Source organism: Microcaecilia unicolor, chromosome 14 (genome assembly GCF_901765095.1).
Source record: "Microcaecilia unicolor chromosome 14, aMicUni1.1, whole genome shotgun sequence".
Lineage (NCBI taxonomy): Eukaryota > Metazoa > Chordata > Amphibia > Gymnophiona > Siphonopidae > Microcaecilia > Microcaecilia unicolor.
Genome location: NC_044044.1, coordinates 24,713,250 through 24,735,304, shown reverse-complemented (window position 1 = coordinate 24,735,304; position 22,055 = coordinate 24,713,250). Strand labels below are relative to the sequence as shown.

Sequence of the window (22,055 nt, the reverse complement as noted above, 5' to 3'; positions counted from 1 at the left end):
GTTTGTGGAACAGTTTTGGGTTTCTTTACTACTATTTTGTAAGACATTTTCTGAATTATTAAGGTGATGACATGAATCCCTCATTCTCAAGATTATATGCAAAATGATAGCGTTCAACAGATTATCTCTCTATATAAAATGCACCTCCAACATTCTAATGAAGCCTCACTTTCCCAACGTTCTAAAGTGAGGCGGCTGAGACCACTTTTTTGCTCCATGAGTGTCTGCCCCGCCCACGTGTCAAACATAATGACGTCGAGGGCGGAGCAATGACACTCAGCAAATAACAGCGCTCACACAAACACACTCACAGACACTCACTCTCTCACAAATACACACTTACACATGGCAGGGAGACAGGGAGGGGGGACCATCCTGGCACACACTCATTCTCACACACACTCTCATTCCCACATACACACTCTCTCTCTCAGGGACACTCGAACACAGTCTCACTCTCTCTCTCCCAATCACTGTATCTGTGTGAAACACACTCCCTCACACTCACTGTGTCACACACACGCACTTCCACACACATCACACACACACTCATTCTCACAGACACACTCACACCCACACTCACTCACTCTCTGTCACACACACACACTCGCACATTCTCTCTCTCTCTCTCTTTCTCACACACACTCTCAAAAATACACACTCCAAGGAAAACCTTGCTAGCGCCCGTTTCATTTGTTTCGGAAACGGGCCTTTTTTACTAGTTATTTCATAATTTTCTTTAATGGCAGCCCCTATGATAGTAATATTATCCAAATGTATACAGATACAATTTCTTTTCACAAAGCTAATGTAAAAAAAAAAAGGATAATCACTGTACCACACCTTTATATGTTGTTAAGATATAGATTTATTTATTTATTTATAACATTTTTACCCCACATTTTCCCACCCATCGGCAGGCTCAATGTGGCTAACATCAGTCCGTAAAGGCAATCGCTGATCCGGTAAACAAACAAACGAAGTATAGTAAGGTGAATAGGAAGGATAGTAATTACAAGGGACGAGGGGAAAGAGGGGGAGGGTAGTAGAGTCCATCAGGTCCATAGACTAGTTGTATTCCAGGAATTATGGATTTAAGACAGGTCCATTAGGGTAAGCCTTTCCAAAAAAGCTGGTCTTAAGAGATTTTCTGAAGTTCAGTTGATCATGAATAGTTTTCACAGATTTAGGTCATGCATTCCATAGTTGAGTGCTAATAAAGGAAAAGGTGGAAGCATAAGTGGATTTATACTTGAGACCATTACTGGTAGGATGGTGGAGGTTTAACTATGAACGGGATGATCTGCAAGAATTCCTAGATAGATACATACATACAAATGAACAACTCAGGTTCAATATGGCTTATAAGCAATAAATAGCATTGACTAACAATAAAAAGTTAAGTTAACAGTACGCATAGATTATTAAATAACACCAAAAGACATAAATTATTACTATCAGAGAAGCGTTGAAGACAGATAATATCATTAGCAGTTGAATCAAATTTTGTCATTATTAAAAGCAGTACTCATCAAGAATGTTTTCAGCATTTTGTGGAAGGCCATATAGGGACTTAGTTTCAAAAAACAAAAAAAAAAACGTCTAAAAAGTGACATAAAGTAGCATTTGGACGCTTTTCTCAGAAAAACACCCAAATCATTATTTTTGAAACCCATTATCTAGATGTTTTTCTGTGTTTCCAGTGCATTCAAATCTCAAGGGGGCGTGTCAGGGGAATGTTAATGGCGGGATTTGGGCGTTCCTAAGACCTGGATGTTTTTCAGCCATAATGGAAGAAAACTTAAATGTCCAGGACTACAACGAAGGCATTTTGAGCTAGACCTGTTTTTAGAATGAATAAGGCAAAAAGTGCCCTAAATGACCAGATGATCACTGAAGGGAATCATGGATGACCCCCCCTTACTCCCACAGTGGTCTTAGCCCCCAAAATGTGAATAAAAATATTACTTACCAGCCTCTATGACAGCTTCAGATGTTATACTCAGGTCCATAAGAGCAGTATGCAGGTCCCTGGAGTAGTCTACTGGTTGGTGCAGTGCACTATAGACGGGTGGACCCAGGACCCATACCTTCCCCTACCTGTTACACTTGTGGTGGAAATCATGAGCCCTCCCAAACTCACCAGAAACCTACTGTACCCACATATAAGTGACACTTGCAGGCATAAGGGCTATTATAGTGGTGTACAGTTGGGGGCAGTGGGTTTTTGGTTGGTTACTTTTGGAGGGCTCAGCAGACAAGATAAAGGAGCAACGGTGAGATGTGTACCTGGGGGAATTTATATGAAGTCCGCCCCTCTGATGTTTTAGCAGACCAGTCTCCTAAACATCCCAAGAGAGCAGAGGGGCTCTCTTGGGATGTTTAGGAGACTAGTCTGCTAAAAAAAATTCTGACCCCTCCTACATCCCAATGGCTTGATTTTTTTCTGTTTTCAAAATGGTTATATTCCCCACTTGAATTTTGGACATTTTGAGCAAAACGACCAAAGTTGGACTTGCCCTTCCACATTTAATAGGAATCTAAGATGTTTAGGTAATGAATTCTGTTTCTCAGTGCTTTGATAAGAAATCCCCAAAGTATGAAAAGATTTGTAGATAAGTTTCTTAAAATGAGCATAGTGAAGAGATAGGAAGTCTCTAGAAGTGGTTAGAGTATCTCATGTACTTTTAGTGTAATTAATCTTATAATCTTGGCATACCTCACATGAGGAGCTTGACCTGTTTTGTTTTGCTTTTCTTTTAATTAAAAAATGATAATTCGAATGCTATGAGTATGCTTTAAGTTTTGGAGAATAAACTTTTTATTTTGAACATATTGGACTTCTGTCTTTTTCTTGGAACTTTTCCTTCCACCCTGTGTTTGTTTGTTCGATTGCTGTGGAAGCATTCTTTCCCTCCTCTTCTAGGTTCGACATCTTCCTGTATAGAGCAGAAAGGGGCCCTTTCACTAAAGGGTTACCGTGCGGCAACCCAGAACGACCACTGGTCCAACGTGGCCATCAGCGATAGTTCCACCTCCAGCATGCGGCATTTTTGGCACTGCTGGTAATTCTGAAAAATTACTTACCGTGGAAAGTGCAGACTTACCACACGGCCATTTCCTTTTTTTCAGGCTTTTTACCTGCTGCATAGAAAGAGCCCTGGAACATGGCAAAAATGGCCGCCGCTGCTAACACAGGGCCCTTTTTACCACAGCTCGGTAAAAGGGCCCCTAAAAGTAGAATTTGAGGTGCTTACTTCCTGGTTGGTGTCTTCATATGACTATCAGGCTTAGGAGAAGGAAAGAAGAACCATCCCATATTCTTAAGTGGCGTTTCTAGAGTGGTACAATTCTTTACTGGAGGAGGAAGATCATCTATTTCATTATCAGACTCCACAGAACTACTGTGACTTCTTGATTGATGGCAAGAGTTAATCAGTGTGTTGTCCATCTAGTATGTCATTCTGTTTCTGATAGTAGCACGTAGTATGTGTTGTACAATGTGGATAAGTATTATTTACTATAGTTGCCAAAAGAGAAGGCATAGAGACTTAAGATAGCTAGCGGAAGCATCCATGGAACTGCTCCTGGATGAAGGCCTCCTCAAGCTAAATTTGTCCGCTTGTTGAAATGGTTTCATCCCCAGTTCTGTATGATTTTATGCTCAGTATGCATAGGACAGAGTTGCATCACATGGACTTGCCAGTCTAGTTAATACATTTAGGGCCCTTTTTGCCAAGCTGTGGCATCGGTGCATGTTTTTCACACGCGCCAAGGCAGCAGGTAAAAGGGAAGTCTCTGTTTCCTGAAGGAAATGGCTGTTGGGCAAGTAAAGCACTTGCCATGCGGCCATTTTTTTGGGGGGGAGGGGGCTTTACCTCCACCCATTGAGGTGGCGGTAAGGGCTCCCACACTAACCCGGCAGTAACCAGGCAGTGCTGACTATATTAGCCCTGGATATTCAAAGCTGGGCCAAGTCTGGGCACCTGCCTTGAACATCTGGGTCTCATCAGACTGCTCCTGGCTGCCAGAACTTACAACCTACTTAAGATACTTAAACAAGTCCCAGCTGGATATTGGCTGGGACCCGCATTATGGCAGTCCAAATGTAGTCTGACCCCCCTCCTTCCCATTCCTCCAGCAAAGCCTGAACCCACTTCCCTCCTACCCCTTTAGCAAAGCCCAATACTCTGTCCCAGTCTTCCCCCTTCTAGCAAGCCCAACACACCTACTGGCCCTCCACCCAAATCGTAGCAACCCCCCAAGGTCTGCCTGAATATGCCTAGTGGTCTAGTCATGGTAAAAGCAGGCGCAAACGTCACTTGCTTCTGCTTCTTGTAGCTCCTGATAAAAAAAAAAAGGCCTCCACAACTCTTCCAATAGTTTTGTGGTACTATCGCTAAGGGTTAGTATTTCTCTTTGTTTTTGTACTTTGCAGGTTTTTTTGGAGGTCTTTTTGTCTGTTTGTGGTAGACATAAGACTTGAGAGATCCTTTGCACAGCCCTGGAAATAGACTATGAGAAATACTGTAGATTTATATTTTGGGATCTGCCAGGCATTTTGAATAGTACTAGCCACTAAGAATGGGCCCATCTATTCGAATAAAGGGGCAACACAGAAACAAATGATTTCTTTTATCGAAATCCATGTACCATATCACCATGCACTGCATCAACTGTCCCTTTTTTTTTTTTAAATCATTTCTTATTGTAGGGCATTAAACAAACGTAAATAAATGAAGGTTTTATTTGCAAAGTGTGTTGTAGAGGGTGAGGATTCAAAAGTTTTGTTGAACTGCTGAAATTAGAATTCTACGTTAATGAAGTTTGCTTTCTGCTAAACATAGCTATGCAGTCAATCAATGGAGAAAGGGGAAAGTGAGGGAAGGGCATGAGAAGGCAAACAATTCTAAAGAAAGATAACCTATATGATGGCTTTTGTTATTGCCAATTAACTGATTACCCTATTGGTAGTGGGTTGGGATCAAAGATCAGGACCCTCCTGAATGTGTGCACTCCGGAAGGATCCCTGGTGAAATGCTGGGGTCCCTGTGGCAGGCGAGTTGTTAAAGTACCTCTAATAATATTTAAGCTTTCAAGACAGTAAAATAAACAGAGGCAGGCAAGCATACAGCTACTTGGATGTAATTAGATTTGAACGTGTAGATTTAATGTCTCTTTAAGAGATGGTCAATAGTATGTTCCAATCTGGTTTTTATTTTTGTTTTAGTTTTCCGACACTATGTTTTTTCTTCTTTTTACCTTTTTTCCCCAAGAACATTCAAACAATGATTATCTTGTTGATATTTTGTAATAAAGTTGTATCAATAGAACTCCTAATAACGTCTGATTGAGTCACTAATAAATTAAAGGAAAAGACAGCAAGCGTCTTGTCCTAAATAAGATTATTAGCCTGTGACAGATTTTTTTTTCTATTTGTGAGTTATTGTGAAGTGTAGATACATTTTCATTAGGGTTATTAGGCCTGCAGGAATACTGCTTTTTATTAGCCTGCCTTAGAGAGTGAGTGAGCATAAAAATATAGGTGTAAGCCTCCAAGTCCTTCCTGTTTCACCAGTTTGCTTTGACGTAAGTATTCTTGTAATGCATATTTTTGTGTGAATGTTTTCACAGATCTTTGGTTTTATCGTTTCTTTAAATGTACAAACCACTGGGGTAAATACAGTGAAACCTCGGTTTTCGTTGACTTCGGTTATCGTCGGTTTCGGTTTTCGTTGATTTTTTTCAGTGAAAAATTTGTCTCGGATTTCGTTGGTTGCCTCGGTTTTCACTGCTAATTTTGCGAAAACAAAGGGTGACCCACGCGTTCTCCTGCTCATTGGATTTACATTGATTCATATGGAAATAATTGCCTCAGTTTTCGTGTTTCGGTTTTCATTGATTGTTTTCGGACGGATTATCAACGAAAACCGAGGTATCATTGTACGTTCGTTCAGTTTCTACTGGCTATTTCTAAGTATCATACACAGAAACCATACAGTATTATTTAGATCACATTAGCCCTCTCCTCATGTCACTTCACTGGCTCCCTATCCATTTCCGCATTCAATTCAAACTTCTCTTACTGACCTATAAGTGCATTCACTCTACCGGTGCATTCACTGTACCGCTCCCCAGTACCTCTCCTACACCCCCCCCCCCCTCGGGTACTCCGTTCTGTGGATAAATCTCTCTTGTTTGTCCCCTTCTCCTCTACTGCTAATTCCAGACTCCGTTCCTTTTATCTAGCTGCACCTGACACCTGGAAGAGACTTCCCGAGCCTGTACGTCTAGCCCCGTCTCTGGCCGTTTTCAAATCCAGGCTAAAAGCCCACCTCTTTAACACTGCTTTTGACTCCTAACCACTACTCACTTGCCCTGTGCCCTTTTTATCCCCACCTCTTTAATTCCCTTACCTCTTAGTTGTTCTGTCTGTTTGCCTGTCCTATTTAGCTTGTGAGCTCTTTGAGCAGGGACTGTCTTTTCATATATGGTGTACAGCGCTGCGTATGCCTTGTAGCGGTATAGAAGTGATAAGTAGTAGTAGTAATGTAGAAGCCTGCCCTTGCAGATCAGCAACGCGGCCGCGCAGGCTTCTGTTTCTGTGAGTCTGACGTGCTGCACATACATGCAGGATGTCAGACTCACAGAAACAGAAGCCTACGCGGCCGCGTTGGTGATCTGCAAGGTCAGGCTTCTATGTGGAATGTTGCTAGTGGAGGAGTAGCCTATTGGTTAGTGCAGTGGAACATGGGATGTTGTTACTAATTGAGATTCTGGAATGTTGCTATTACTTGAGATTCTACATGGAATGTTGCTACTATTTGAGATTCTACATGGAATGTTGCTATTCCACTAGCAACATTCCATATTTAGATTGTGAGCTCTTTGAGCAGGGACTGTCTTTTCGTGTATGGTGTACAGTGCTGCGTATGCCTTGTAGCGCTATAGAAGTGATAAGCAGTAGTAGTACTAGTAGTATAAAGGAAAGAATGTGTTATCATTGTCATCAACTGCATTAGAAGTACTACTATCTAATTCATCACTTGCTTCTTCACCTTCATCAGTATCATCATGCTGTCCAGTTACACATAAGGCTTGAAAAGGTTGGAATCACTGTGTTGTTATTCTAACTATTTTTTGACTGATGGCAAAATCTGAATATCTTCGAGAGCTGACACATAAATGAGTAGGTACCCTTCAATCTTCAGGCCTCTCTAAAGACTATCAATCCAGTGGACAGTCAGCCTAATGTAAATTTTCCATGAGATGACTAGACTTCTGTTGTAGTAGAGACGTATGTCTGTTGACCAAGAAATGCAACCAACTCCAACTTCATCTCTGCTTTAAAGTGACCCACTGTTCTGTTTGGCTAGAGACCAGCAACCAGTTCAATAAACACAGGAAACTCCACCGTTCTCATAGGCTATATTCACTGAACAGCAAAATTTTAAACGAGACAATCCACTGTTTGCTTGACGAGGTTTCGAATAACAAAACCCTGTTCTGATTTTGGTGCTTCATTTGGTTTATCTAGGAATAACCATTTACGTCTTGCTTCTGCTTTTACTTTTTACTTTTAACTGCAAGCATCAGATGTAACTAAGTAAATGTATTAAAAACTGGTGAAATTATTACTTCGGAAAACATAAAAGTAACACATTTTTCCTGTACTTCTTTACAAGTAAAAGCAACAAAACATTTACATAACCATAGTAATTAGTTACATTTACTTAGTTATTATACAAACTACAAAAACAGTAATACAAAATTAAATTAAAATTTAAGACAGCAACATGGACTAAGACACCCCGAGAAGCTAGTATGATGGCAGACGAACTAACAGATTATCAGCATGGACGTTAAAACTTTCACCTTTAGAAAACAACTTTGCAAATATAACATTTCCATGAAGGAGTTGGGTATTATTGTATCACAAACAATGTTGGTCTTTTCTGTCATCCCCTGCAGGTTAAATATTAGCCATGGCTTGGAGAAACGAAACCACAGTGACAGAATTCATTTTCCAAGGCTTTCCCAGAATTCCTCAGCTGCAGATTTCACTTTTTGTGTCACTTTTAGTGATCTACCTCACGACACTCACTGGAAACATTTTAATGATAGTGGTCATATGGCTGGACTACCGTCTTCACACACCGATGTATTTGTTCCTCATCAACCTGTCTTTTCTAGAAACCTGCTTCGTTTCTCTGCTTGTCCCTAAGATGCTTGTTGACTTTTTGTCCGAGAAAAAGATGATTACTTTTAATGGCTGCATGACCCAATGCTACTTCTACTTTCTGATGGGGACAACAGATTTCTTTCTTCTGACGACCATGTCTTATGATCGTTATGTAGCCATCTGTCACCCGTTACATTACCCCACTATTATGAGCAATAAGTTATGCATTCAGTTAGTTATTGGCTGCTGGGTAGTAACATCTCTGCTGCTTCTCCCACCTATTATCCTGTTGTCTAGGCTTCCTTTCTGTGGCCCCAAAGTAATAAACCACTTTTTCTGTGACAGTTCAACATTACTAAATCTGGCCTGTACAAATACTGATTTTATCAAGTTGATTAATTTGATTATATCCATCATTGTATTAGTAGGCCCTTTATTATTAATAGTAGTATCCTATGTGTACATCATATCCACTATACTGAGAATTCCTTCAGCCCATGGGCGAAACAAAGCCTTTTCCACATGTGCTTCTCACCTTAGCATGGTGACCATAAGCTTTGGAAGTGCTATTTTTATAGAAATCAGACCAACAGGAAAAAAATCATCAGATATCGATAAAGCAGTGCTTATGGTGAGTAGTATCTTAGCACCTTTGTTGAATCCTTTTATTTACACCCTCAGAAACGAGAAAGTTAAGGATGCCCTGAGAGATGCCCTAAATCGCAGTGTGAGAAGGTGTAAGAAGGGAAGGGAAATAAAAGTTTAGAGTTAGCTCACACCTGTTTTGGAAGTAGCTCAAGGGGAGTTACATTCAGATACAATAGGAATCTCTCTGTCTGTGTAGGGCTTGCAATTTAAGGTGTCCATATTGAGAAGCTTATAATTGAGTAGGCCAAGTTGCTACCCAGCTAAATGGTGCTGACTGGGACCTGAGGATACATTCAGCAACACTTACCAGGATACTACCACTCAATATACCCTCTGACTGCCATGTAACTGTCTGAGTTTGGATTGCACTGGAAGCACACGCAACATGTGTGGGAACTGGATCTAAATGATTCATTGTCTGATACTCAATGGTCTCGTATATGGTCGACTGGCCCAAGGGCCTCCTTGTTGGCTGCAATAACACAATCTCTTTTCTTTATGTATCACAGGGCCCTATGGATGCCTAGAAAGAGAAAATTGTCTGGGTCATCTAAGTATGACGAGTGTTGGTCTTGCAAAGCAGTTACTTGACCTCTTGTTCATCTGTTGCTTGAATGTCCTAATCTTGTGATATTTTGGTCAGATGTTTGGGATAAATTAAAAGAGATTTTGGGGTTTCAGGAATCTTTTTTACCCAAATATGTAATATGGAAATCTACTTGTATCTCATTTTTATTTTCAGAAACCGATAAAATACTGTTTGACTTCTTAGTCTCTGTAGCCTTGAAACTAGTAATATCACATTGGAAGGACAACTCACAAGTTAATGTTGTTGTATGGTGGAATTGGGTTTTACTTTACAAAAAATATGAGCAGATCGCCTTGACTTTTATACATGGTCATAAATCTGGATTACAGAAATGGAAAACTCTAGACCTTTTCCTCTCATCTACAGAGTGATTTTTCGACTTGGACTCAGCTTTGTATACTTAACTGTGTACTTTGTTCTGTTTTTCTCTTTTTGTTCTGCTGTACCTTTAAAACCCAATAAAATTTTTTAACTCTAAAAAAAAGAAAAAAGAAAGAAAATAATTTTCTACTGTGGGGGAGGTAATCATCAGTTGGCGTGTGCTGGATGGTTACCACATGGGTAACACATGAGCCCTTACCACTAAGTCAATAGATCGTGTTAATGGTTCAAGCCACAAATAGATGTGTATTGGTTTTAATTTTACCGCATGTCTATTTCCAGGCACCCCAAAACCCCTTTTTTGGAGAAATGGTCCAGTGGGCGTCCAATATATGCGTCCACACTAGCACAGTGTTACGTCTGTGCTCACCTCGCCCTCTGGTGGCCAGAACCAGGGGGCTGCTATGGACTATCACCCGTTCCAGACTTTAGCCTAGTCCGGTCCGGATCTTCCAGGTTGCCGGATTTCTCTGTTTTGTTTGGACCTGCCTGGTGATTGCTGCATCTGAGTTCCAGGTGCTGCTGGGCTTATTAGCCATTTTGTTACACTCTACTTTTGCTTTTTGCATCGCCTAAGGCCCTGGTATGTGGTGCTTGTTGCACTTCTGCTTGTCCAGTTCTAGTCTGAGTTTCTTGCCTAGTTTCCAGTTAGTCTGTGCTTAGTTTTAGCTTAGGTTTTTGCTTGTTTCCTAGTCTAGTTTCTTGCTTGGTCTTCTGTGTTTTGTGTCCGTTTGTCTGTGGCTCGTGTTCAGGGGCTGCCTGGCAGCTTTAAGTTTGGTCTCTCGTTTGTCAGTGATTGTTCCCTGTTTTAGTGGCTGCTTGCAGCTTGCAGTGCCTGCCCTTTAGCTTACGCTTGCCCTGCTTTGTGTAGTATTGTCTGCCTGTGTGTTCTTGCCCAGTTTCCTGCCTTGCTGCCCATGTTCTTTCCTTTCCCCTCTGACCCTCAGCCTGTTCAGCCTAGTGGGGTTCAGTCCTGCTCTGTCCCGCAAGTCCTGCCGGACGCCTAGACCCAGGAGCTTAACTCCTGGTGAAGGGTGGCCAAGTGCAGGTGAAGTCTAGCTGTTCCTGTCAGAGTTCTGCCTTGCCTCTGGTGTGGGGTGGTTTTGCCTGCCGCTCCTCGGCAGTGGCCCAAGGGCTCACAAACCCAGTTTTTGCCTGAAAGACCTAACACACAGGCCATTTTTTGGCTTGCCTTTGTAAAAGGACCCCTCAATAATTATGCTCCTGTGATAACAAAACGGCCAAACAAAACCAAGTACAAGAAACGTTCCTAGAATGACGCAGGAAACGACATGAAACAAAAATTTTCTGGATGCCCTTCTCTACTATCTATGGGGTCCTTTTACTCAGTTGTGGTAAAATATAGCCTTATCATGCTCTTACAAGGGGTGTTTCCTGCATTCTAAGGCCATTTTTATTGCAGCAGTAAAATGGCTGATTTTCCATTTGTTGAATTAAGAGCAATGAAGCACATGGCCATTAAAAAATTACCAGCACCTATTTTGTAGATGGTAATGGATCACACAGTAATCCTGCATTAACCAGTTGGTGCACGGTAATGTCTCTCTGCAAACGGATTAAAGTAGGAACACCCACACTCTGCCCCTTCCAACAAAAATGTTTAAATATTTTTTAAAAATCAGTTAGCGCATGCCAATTAGAAACAAATAAATAAAAATAAAATAAATAAATCCCGTCATTGGTACTACTACTTAACATTTCTAAAGCGCTACTAGGGTTACGCAGCACTGTACAATTAAACAAAGAAGGACAGTCCCTGCTCAAAAGAGCTTACAGTCTAAAGGACACAAAATACAGTCAGTCAAATTGGGGCAGTCTAGATTTCCTGAATGGAATTATACTCTATATTCATACTAACTATATTTGTCCATTTCCCTCAAACACTTTTAACTGAAGAACAAATACAGAGGTGAATTTGTTATCTCGTTGGGTATCCAAATTTATTTCAGGTGGAGGCCAGATACAGCCCAAAGCTCTCTTGAGTTTAGCAGACTTTGAGACAGTGGCAGCCCCTGGAGGTCGATGAGTCGTTCAACTGAAGTGAACCTTTTAGGTTTTGTTTTGAAGAATCTGATGACCACTGATGATGGCAAAGCCTAAAATGGGCCAGGTTGGGTCCTTCTTCAATAAAGTTTGTTTTGGTGAACTCCCATCTGTTCTTCATTTCTTGGCTCACATTTGCTGTTTGTGCTGCCTTTTTCATTCTAAAAGACAGTGTAAAAGTCAAATTGCTACATTTATCATGCATTTGAAAGACCATGAGTTACATAACATTTTGTTTTGAATTAGAAGCTTATTTTAGCATGAGTAACTTGCTTTGACATGCAGTAACTGGGCAATAACTCCAATTTGGCACATGTTGCGTGTGTGTACGCTCCTACGCAGCTTCGTAAAAGGGCCCCTAGGCGATGGTAAGAGCTCACGCGCTAATAACCATCGAGAAAAATGACAAAAATGACAATAAAACAAAATCTGCCAACAATTTAGTTCGGCCTGTGTTCTATTGCCCAAAACCATGTTAAAAAAAATCCATATTCATTGTGGATGTCAAGAAAACTCAACTGTTTGCAGGGTCCTGAGGACATGTTGAGGAGCCATATTGCAAAGAAAAAAGTACTAATTAAGAGCCCTGTTTACTGAGACATGTTAGCATTTTTAGCACTCGCTAAATGCTAGTGATACCCATGGGTGTCTCTAGCATTTAGCGAGTGCTAAAAGTGCTAAAAAAAACAGGGCCCGAAGAGTTTTGACTTGTAGCCATTTAAACATTTAAGAAGTATTTTTTTTCAGTCATTATAAATAAACTAAAAAAGAAAAACAAATATTCCTTACTGTCACTATGTAATGATAATCCTTAGGGATTTGAAGACTAGACTCAATAGCTATAATGTTCTGTTTGCACCCAAGAAGCAATCTAACTTTCCCCAGAAGGAAATTTGTTCGGTTCTATCACCATGAGATGCCACTCAAAACAATTTAATCACCTTTGGGGCCAGTTGTTGTTTACCCAGATCAATTATGATTTTTGCTAGCCAATCGCATTTCAAGGGACTATTTTTTTTTTAGGTTACACAAAGGTTAACCATAATATATTACAATGGAACACATGTACACAAAAATCAATGGAGTCACTACAGTGAAAAAGTGAAATAGTTCTGTAGAACCCTTATAGCAGAAAGGAGGATGACCACATATACCAATTACGCAATTTACTAATGCATTCAAGCAGAGAACTCAAATCCTACTCCGAAATAGCTTTTTAAGGTTTGAGGATTGCTATCACATAATTAACAATTCTGACCAGCTCAATCAGTGGATAAGCGTGTCCTCGAAAGAGAAGTGCGATTAAAGGATTTTGGAATTATTTTGCCACACAATGTAAGCAATCTTTTAGTTTTTCTTAGAATTCTGTGAAATATAGGATTTTAACATTTTATACCTGCCACAAATAATGTAACTTTCAATAAGATTTAATATAGTATACAGATGACTCAAAGTTATTAGGGTTGTATAGCTAGAACATTTTTGTTTCATGTTGTTAAGGGGCCATTTTACTAAAAAGCCGCGTAGGCGCCTATGCCCAATGCATGTCAATTTGGAGTTACCGCCCGGCTAGCGCGTGGCCCTTGCAGTAATTTCATTTTTGACGCGTGTCCGCTACACGTGCCAGAAACTAATTTTTATTTTCTGGCACGCAGCAGAAATCGGGCGGTAATTGTCATTCTACGCACGTAGAAGATAGTCACATGGTTAATGCGTAAGACCTTTCCGCTAAGTCCATTGCCGGTGGTAAGGTCTAAGACCTAAAATGGATGCGCACCAATTTTTATTTTGCTGCACGTCCGTTTTCCGCAAAAATTAAAATAAGGCCTTTTTTCCAGGAACGCTGAAAAACGGATCGACGCACACCTATACTAGCGCAGCCCATTTTTCGGCGTACCTTAGTAAAAGGTCCCCTTAGCGTGCAGATTTTTAATGCGTGTAATATTTATCTAATGCCAGACTTGTGTTTTTTCTTCCCTCGTTTTATTCATGAAATCTAACAAAATATCAAGGCATCCACATGTGTAATAAACTCTCCTCCTCAGACATACAATAATGAAAGAATGGCAGAGAGGAAATGGAACTGGCGTCACTGAGTTCATTATCATGGGATTTCCAGTCGCTCCGCACATGCAGATCTTACTCTTTGCGGTGTTTCTAGCTGTCTATATATTGACCATCATATCTAACACAATGATTGTTATACTTGTAAAGTTAAACCATCAGCTGCACAGTCCCATGTACTTCTTTCTTACTAACTACTCCTTCCTAGAGGTGGGTTATGTATCTACAAGCCTTCCAAAACTACTTGAAAGCTTTCTCACAGGAAACAATAGGATTTCATTCACCGGCTGCGTTGTTCAGCTCTATCTCTTCAGCACCCTTGGAACGACTGACACATTCTTACTAGTATCAATGGCATATGATAGATATTTGGCAATCTGCAAGCCTTTGCATTACGCAATGATTATGAATCCAAGAACATGTGTCTTGTTGGCAACAGCATCATGGACTACAGGTATCTTGGTTGCGTTTGTACTTGTCAGTTTGGTAGCCAGGCTGCCTTTCTGTGGCCCCAATGTCATTGACCATATACTTTGTGAATCCAACCCTATGATGGAACTGTCCTGCTCAGACGTTTCTTCTGAACAAATGGTATTTTCAGTTTTAGCATCTGTTTCTATTCTTGGCACCCTACTGCTCATTGTGATCTCCTACACTTTCATCATATCTGCAGTTATGAGAATTCCGTCGGCAGCGGGAAAGAAGAAAGCCTTCTCCACCTGTAGCTCTCATATTATCGTCGTCGTCATATTTTACACAACCCTCTGTGTGATGTACGTTAGAGCCCCTGGAACAAGGAGCAGCCCTCAACAAGACAAAATTGTTTCCCTCCTGTATGGCATTATTATTCCATTCTTAAATCCCTTCATCTATAGCCTGAGAAATAAGGATATGAAAGAAGCGGTAAGGAAAGTGTTAAAAAGGAACAAACATTTTCCAAAAGGACTGAATGACCTAAATGCAACTTTTGAAAGTATTAAAATAAAAAGGAGACTGGTATGCTGAATATGTAAGCAAACTCTCCTCCCATACAAGACAAAGTAGGTCAAATTTGTGAAATATGTCACCTTCTTGCCCTGCCAACGGGGAGGTGGTCTCATTTCGTGGAAGTGAGTAAATGGAAAACGTGTTAAGAAGTCCAGGAAAAAGAGAATGTGGCTGAAACAATGGGTTAGGTATCCTTGCTCTTTGGAGGGAGGGGACAAGGAAGGGGTGAGGGTATTGTCTATATCTTTGTATATTTAGGAAGATGGGTGTTAAGAGAAAATGGAAGTGTTGTGAGAGGTAGGTGGCAGAAGGAGAAAATGGACACAATATCATTTTTTCTTCTTTGCGGTGAGACAATTTGGTATATGCCAGTTTGTTGTTATTTGAATGAAACATAAAATTATGATTTGCATAAAATAAAAAGCAAAACATGCAATACATTAAAAAAAAATCCTAAGAGCCCCTTTTACCGTGCTGTGGTAAAAGGGGGCCCACTCTGGTATCAGCGTCATGGTCTCCCACGCGCCAAGACACCCTTTTAATGCAGCAGGTAAAAGGCTTTTTTTTTCAAATAAAAAAAGGCATGAGGCAAATTAAGCACTTGCCAGCAGACATTTCTGGGGGAAGCCCTTACTTCCATTTATTTAAGAGGCAGTTAGGGCTTCCATGCTACCTCTGCAGTAACCAGGCAGTATGTGACACTGCCTGATTACCACCTGATAAGCCCCTGCACTAAAGGACAAAAACAAAAACCCCCAGCATGCCGGAAATGGCACATGGTGGGTTAATATGATGGGCTCTTGCGGTAGCACAGCAGTAATGCCAGATCGCAGCACGGTAAGCCCGTGGTGGGCTTCCCACGCTTTAGTAAAAGGGCCCCTAAATGTCATTCAAGCTATTACAAATTTGAGGCAAAGAGTAAAGAGCTCATTGATGGCCTTTGTTAATGAGATCCAAATCATTTTGTAATTAATTTGCTTGCACCAAAATAACACGTTAATGCTGCATTAATGCAATGGAACCCTACTACTTCCACAGATATAAAGAACATAAGGATAGTACACGTTGGATAAACGGGTATAGGCAATGTGAGGAAGGTGGAGACTGAGCATTATTTAGGGGGGATAAGCTTTCTCAAATAAAAAGGTTTTTAAGGATTTCTTGAATAGCTGGTGGTCATCAATCACTTTTAGATGTCTAGGTAGGACGTTCCAAGCCTTTGGGCTGACGTAGGAGAAAGAAGATGAAAAGAGCAGTTTGGGTAATGTAGATTAAGGTAGGATCGAGCAGTCTCCGAAGCATTTCTTGATGGTAGATCTATCAAATCTAGCATGTAGGCAGGGGCTTCCCCATATATTATCTTGTGAGTCAATGAGCAGATTTTGTAGGTAATACAGTCTACAATGGGGAGTCAGTGCAGCATGGAGTGGAAGAGTAGCCTAGTGGTTAGGGTGGTGGACTTTGGTCCTGAGGAACTGAGTTCAATTCCCACCTCAGGCACAGGCAGTTCCCTGTGACTCTGGGCAAGTCACTTAACCCTCCATTGCCCCATGTAAGCCGCATTGAGCCTGCCATGAGTGGGAAAGTGCAGGGTACAAATATAACAAAAATTAAAACAGAGAGGTTGAGCATGATCAAAGCCTGATTTGCCTTGCAGCTGTGTTTTGAGTAGTCTGGAGTTTTTTCAGAATGAAATTTCAGCAACCAGCATAAATTCTACTGCAGTAGTCAATATGCGATAGGACCAACCAGTGAGTAAGGGTTCGGAAGAGCTCTTTGTGAGGATATAGAACCCAGGGCATAGTTTTTCCATGTGCTCCTAAGTAAACCCAGAAACACTATCTGCTGAACCCACATCCTCTGACAGTGAATTCAAGGGCTTAATTATTCGTTGAGTGAAAAAAAAATATTTCCTCCTATTCCGTGTATCTTCTTTGAGTTGTGACAAGGCTACATCCCAAATGTATAGAATGAAGCAGCAAAACCCTAAACTACATCTCCCAGAATGCATTTCCAGTCCCAGCAGTGAAAGCTCAGGGGATAGGCAAGCTGGCCATATACCGTCTCTGACCACAAGAGGGAGGGAGAATGAAGGAGCCAGTTCCCGGGACCAGCAATCAGTATATCATGGTGCCCACCTGTAATAGGGAGGGGTGGGTTGAGAAGCAGGAGGAGGATTGTATGGCAGAGGGGGTTAATCAGGCTGAGCAGGGAGAAGAATGGAATGGGAGCTTGAGAGCCTGGGGAGAGCAGCACCTGAAGGTTTGAAAATCCATACTGTTTTGAAAGTTATTTTGATTGAAACCTGCTTAAAGAGAGAAGCTGTTGGGTTAGACCTGTTTGCTGTGGGGAAACCCTGGTTCCCCAAAACCTTACCCTGATTATGTTGGAAAACTCTGTGGAATTTGAAAGACTTGTTTGGAGAGGGGGAGAAAATCCTGCTGAGAGGCAAGTACTGATCTTGCTACTGACTTGAAAAGGAAGGATTTTCAAAAGACTATTGCAGCCCTTCAGGACAGGGGGCCGAGACTTGGTGTTTGGAGGGCTTGAACACTAAGGTGGCTGTCTGATACTGAGACCCAGGTCTCCCCAAATAAGGGGGCTCAGTGGAGCAGAACAAGTTAAAGGATGAGTGTGAAAGAACTTGTTCCCCACAGGACTGAACTAATAAAGTGAATTTGCATATGATGACTGCCATCCGAGTTAGAGTCCCCGGAAAAGTGCAGTGGGTCACTGCCCGTGAACTAGAGGAGTGACCGGGGCACACTGGACATAACAGGGAAGGATTTCCAGCAGGAGGAAGGCATGGCAGAGCAGTCACCCTGAGTAAGGAAGGCGCCCAGGATATAGAGGTTGGTGCGTGCTAGTGACTAGGAGAGGACTAGCCACAATCCTGCTCAGGAGGCCAGGGGCCAGTGAGGTTGGGCGGAGAGCAGGAAGTGCATGTGTCTGTACAAGCTGCTCAGAAATCAAGGGCCAGTGAGGACGGATGGAGAGCCTGGACAGGAGCCACCAGAGGGCATCAGCACACACAAGCACCCCCTGGGGGTTTACAGAGTGTCCCCTAGTTTCTGTTCTTTTTGAAAAGGTAAATAATCAATTTACATTTACCTGTTCTACATAACTCCCCCTCAGCCATCTCTTTTCCAGGTTGAAGAGTCCTAACTTCTTAAGCCTTTCCTCATAGGAGAGGAGTTCAATCCTCTGATCATCCTTCTTTGAAATGTTTCTAATTCTGCTATATCTTTTTTTGCATACAGTACTTAAGGTGTAGTCGCACCACGGTGTAATACAGAGGCATTTTAATGTTCTTTGTCTTATTTTCCTAATGATTCCTTGCATTCTGTTTTGTTGCTTTTTTTAACCACCACCACACGCTGGGCAGAAGATTTCTGCATATTGTCCATGATGATACCTAGTTCTTGGTGCTGAATCCTAGGGTGGAACCTGTCATCAAATAACTATGATTTGAATTATTCTTCCCAATGTGCATCACTTTGCATTTGTCCACATTGTATCTCATCTGCCATTTGGATGCCCAGTCTTCTAACTTCCTAAGGTCTTCCTGCAATTTTTCACAATCCGCATGCATTTTACTAAACTGCGTTAAGCACTAGTGTGTACATAACATGGGACAAAATGGCTTACTGCAAAAAACATTAAAGTGTTTTGTGGTAATTTGCCTGTCATCATGAACTACTACTACTACTTACCGTTTCTAAAGCGCTACTAGACGTACGCAGCGCTGTACACTTGAACATGAAGAGACAGTCCCTGCTTGACAGAGCTTACAATCTAATTAGGACAGACAAACAAGAGATAAGGAATATTAAAGTGAGGATGATAAAATAAGGGTTCTGAACAAGTGAACAAGGGTTAGGAGTTAAAAGCAGCATCAAAAAGGTGGGCTTTTAGCTTAGATTTGAAGACGACCAGAGATGGAGCTTGACGTACCGCCTCAGGAAGTCTATTCCAAGCATATGGTGCAGCAAGATAAAAGGAATGGAGTCTGGAGTTAGCGGTGGAGGAGAAGGGTGCAGATAAGAGAGATTTACCCAGTGAACGGAGTTCCCGGGGAGGAATGTAGGGAGAGATGAGAGTGGAGAGGTACTGAGGAGCTGCAGAGTGAATGCACTTATAGGTCAATAAGAGGAGTTTGAACTGTATGCGGAAACGGATAGGAAGCCAGTGAAGTGATTTGAGGAGAGGGCTAATATGAGCATAACGACACTGGCGGAATATTGCAGGAAGACCTTAGGAAGTTAGAAGACTGGGCATCCAAATGGCAGATGAGATACAATGTGGACAAATGTAAACTGATGCACATTGGGAACTAATGGTGCATTATTTAATGTTTTCAGGAGGGGGCATGTGATGGGTGGGGAATAGGTGTGTAAGCATGATCTATCTAGTGGGTTATGCTTACTGCATGTACTGGATGATGTGGACCTAATGTGGGAGCACTACGTGCCTCTTAAATAGGAGATGATAAGTACTCTCTTGTTATTTTTTTGCTCACGTTAATGGAAAAATTAGTGAGAGACCTGCAAAAAAATAGATAGGTAGGTAGGTAGAGAGAGAGAGGGGGGGAGGGTGGTTAAGGTTCCATGTACCTTCTGCCATTCAATAGGACAGCAATTTACTGTAAGTGGTTCTATAAGCTATGTACTCTTGGATACTCGTTGACTTTTCTGTATTGGCTTGGGTAGGATAATGTCTGGGCTATAAGACTAAGGGCTGTGTTTACTAAGGTGTGTTAGCATTTTAATGTACCTTTATGCACCATTAAATGATAACACGCCAATACATTCCTATTGGCGCATTAGCGTTTCATGCGCATCAAACACACATTAAAAATGCTAACATGCCTGTAGTGCGTCTTAATAAACATACCTCTAAGGCTTTTAAGGAAAAATTAGTGATAATATCTCAAGACTACCGATAGGAGGTGCCAGCACCCTTTTGGATTACTGCACTGGCAAGGGCAGGAGCGACTGGGCATTGCTCATGCTTAGACCACTACCCATCAAAGCTTCAAGTGTGGTAGATCTGGGTAGGGGGGCTTTAGGAAGGTGGGGAGGGATTGGGTGATTCAGGACTTGGGGCCTTGTTCATGGTAGAGGCCACCACTAAGAGGTTAGGCAGGTTGAGGGGATGGTCGGGGTCAGTGGTGTGCTGGAGCAGGCTCTCACAGGCTCGCAAGAGCCGGTTGTTAAGTTTTTAAGAATTTTGGGAGCCGGTTGTTAAAGTAAGGCCCTCCATGGCTATTTTAACAACTAGCTCCCAAAATGTGGGCTTGGGCCCCCTGCTGAATTCTCTTTTACTTTGCTGGTGGGGATGCTGAGCCCTGTCAGCCAAGTAAATAGACTACTGCTGCTCCCCGCTCCTTGTTTCCAGCTCTGGGCAGCAGGCTGGGACTTCTCGAGCATGTGAGAGAAGTTCCAGCATGCTGCTCAGAGCAAGACGTTGGGAGTGGTGGCAGTCCATTTATTGGCTGCCAGCAAAGGTATGCCTAGCGTGCCCGCACGAAGGGAGGCAGGAGAGAGAGGCAGGTGTTGTTCCCCCCCCCCCGGCCACCCGTGGCCCTTCCAACTGCAGAGCTGGCTACATCCGGAGAAAGAGCCTGTTGTTAAAAATTTACCAGCACACCCCTGGTCGGGGTCATTTGGGGGGTGGACCTATTGGAGAGGGCATCCTGAGTTAGCAGTGGAGGAATTCTACGTTGAGGGATGGTACTATTGCCACCTCTTTTTAAACCAGTACTAAGACCCTATACTCTGTGCCCTAGGAGCTAGGGTTATTTATTGGCTTTACTGCGACTTCCAGTGTTCACCCGGTGCACACCACAAGTTGCAGTATATAGTTACATAGTAATGAGCTGATTTAAATACATTTGCATGTTTTGCATTTCATTACTATGTACCTTGTGGTGACTTAACTAATATTGCATTACGGTATGACAGCCTGCGTTACTGCCATTTAAGTTGTGTTAACGGACAAATAACATGGATTATCGCCCTAATGCAGCTTGATAATTCTCCCCTCTCCCCTATTTCTCTGATGTTTGTATGGAGTCATGGTGACTACTCAAAGGATAACAAAAAAAAGAGAGAAGAAAATCCTCCTACTTAAAAAAAAAAAACCTTCAAAAATAAAGTAGGGGAAGACCAATCCAATTCCAACACAGGGGTAAATAATTTTATTAATCAGACTCGGTGTAGATCTGTGTTTCTGTGCAGAGGTGCCTGCCTCAGGAGTGAACATACCAGTTGGATGATTATGGACAACAATATTCACATTATCATGTAAACAAAACTCAACATGAATAAACCTAAGCATTCATGATTTAAAAAAAAAAACTGAAGTGCAGTGTCTCAAAAGGAAATGAAGGCTTATGGCATCGTGATCTCTCATATGAAAGCACGGGGCCACAGCTCTGCCGGTGTACGAAGCTGTAGACCATTCAAAAAGCTTTACCACTAAAAACAAATGAGCACACACTTGCAACGACTGCTTTCATCCGGAGTACATTATTTGACCCCTGAAGTAGGCGCTTGTATGCGTCGAAACACGGCCCGTGTCGGGCTCTTCTTTTATTTATATTAATAAAGACTGTTGGATTCATATCTCCAGTGTTGATTCGTCTTTGGTCAGCCTCTACGTATGCCTGCCATATTTATAGGAATGACATGGGCTTTCCAAAACTTCCACGCGTAATTACAGAATACAGGTCAGAGTTACCTACATCTACACTTAGGGATTTACAACAGGTTTTTTATTGGCATAAATGGAAGCACCACGGTATCAACTAAGCACATTTTATACACTGCGCCTACATTTTTATAGAATACACTTAGTCCTGCATGGAGTTTTTAGGTCGAAAAAGGGGAGTAGGGGATGGAGGCTCTTCTCAAGCAACGAAGGAGACGTGTGGATGAATAAAAGGCTTTATTGCAAAAAAAAACCCCATCAAAATCGACTCGACACAGCAGCCGTGTTTCGGTGCCTGAGCGCCTGCTTCAGAAGTCTTATGATGTCAATTATAATGTTAGTATAGATGAGAAATGTACACAAATGGGGTCTCTAAACAAAACCCTGAGTGAGAGAAAACGACAAACAAATCTTTAGAAAATGCAGTGC

General features: G+C 41.8%; 1 protein-coding gene across 1 annotated transcript; it reads left to right on the top strand.

The window, feature by feature from the left end:
* The first annotated feature begins 7,982 nt into the window (after nt 1–7,982).
* Nucleotides 7,983–8,948, top strand: LOC115457123 (olfactory receptor 6M1-like). Its single transcript, XM_030186548.1, has one exon. It carries the CDS (start codon nt 7,986–7,988, stop codon nt 8,946–8,948), a length of 963 nt encoding a protein of 320 aa, XP_030042408.1. The 5' UTR covers nt 7,983–7,985.
* The last annotated feature ends 13,107 nt before the right edge of the window (nt 8,949–22,055 follow it).

Bases quoted from the DNA above. Each gene is read 5' to 3' on its own strand.
- LOC115457123 (XM_030186548.1), top strand. From the start codon at position 7,986: ATGGCTTGGAGAAACGAAACCACAGTGACAGAATTCATTTTCCAAGGC.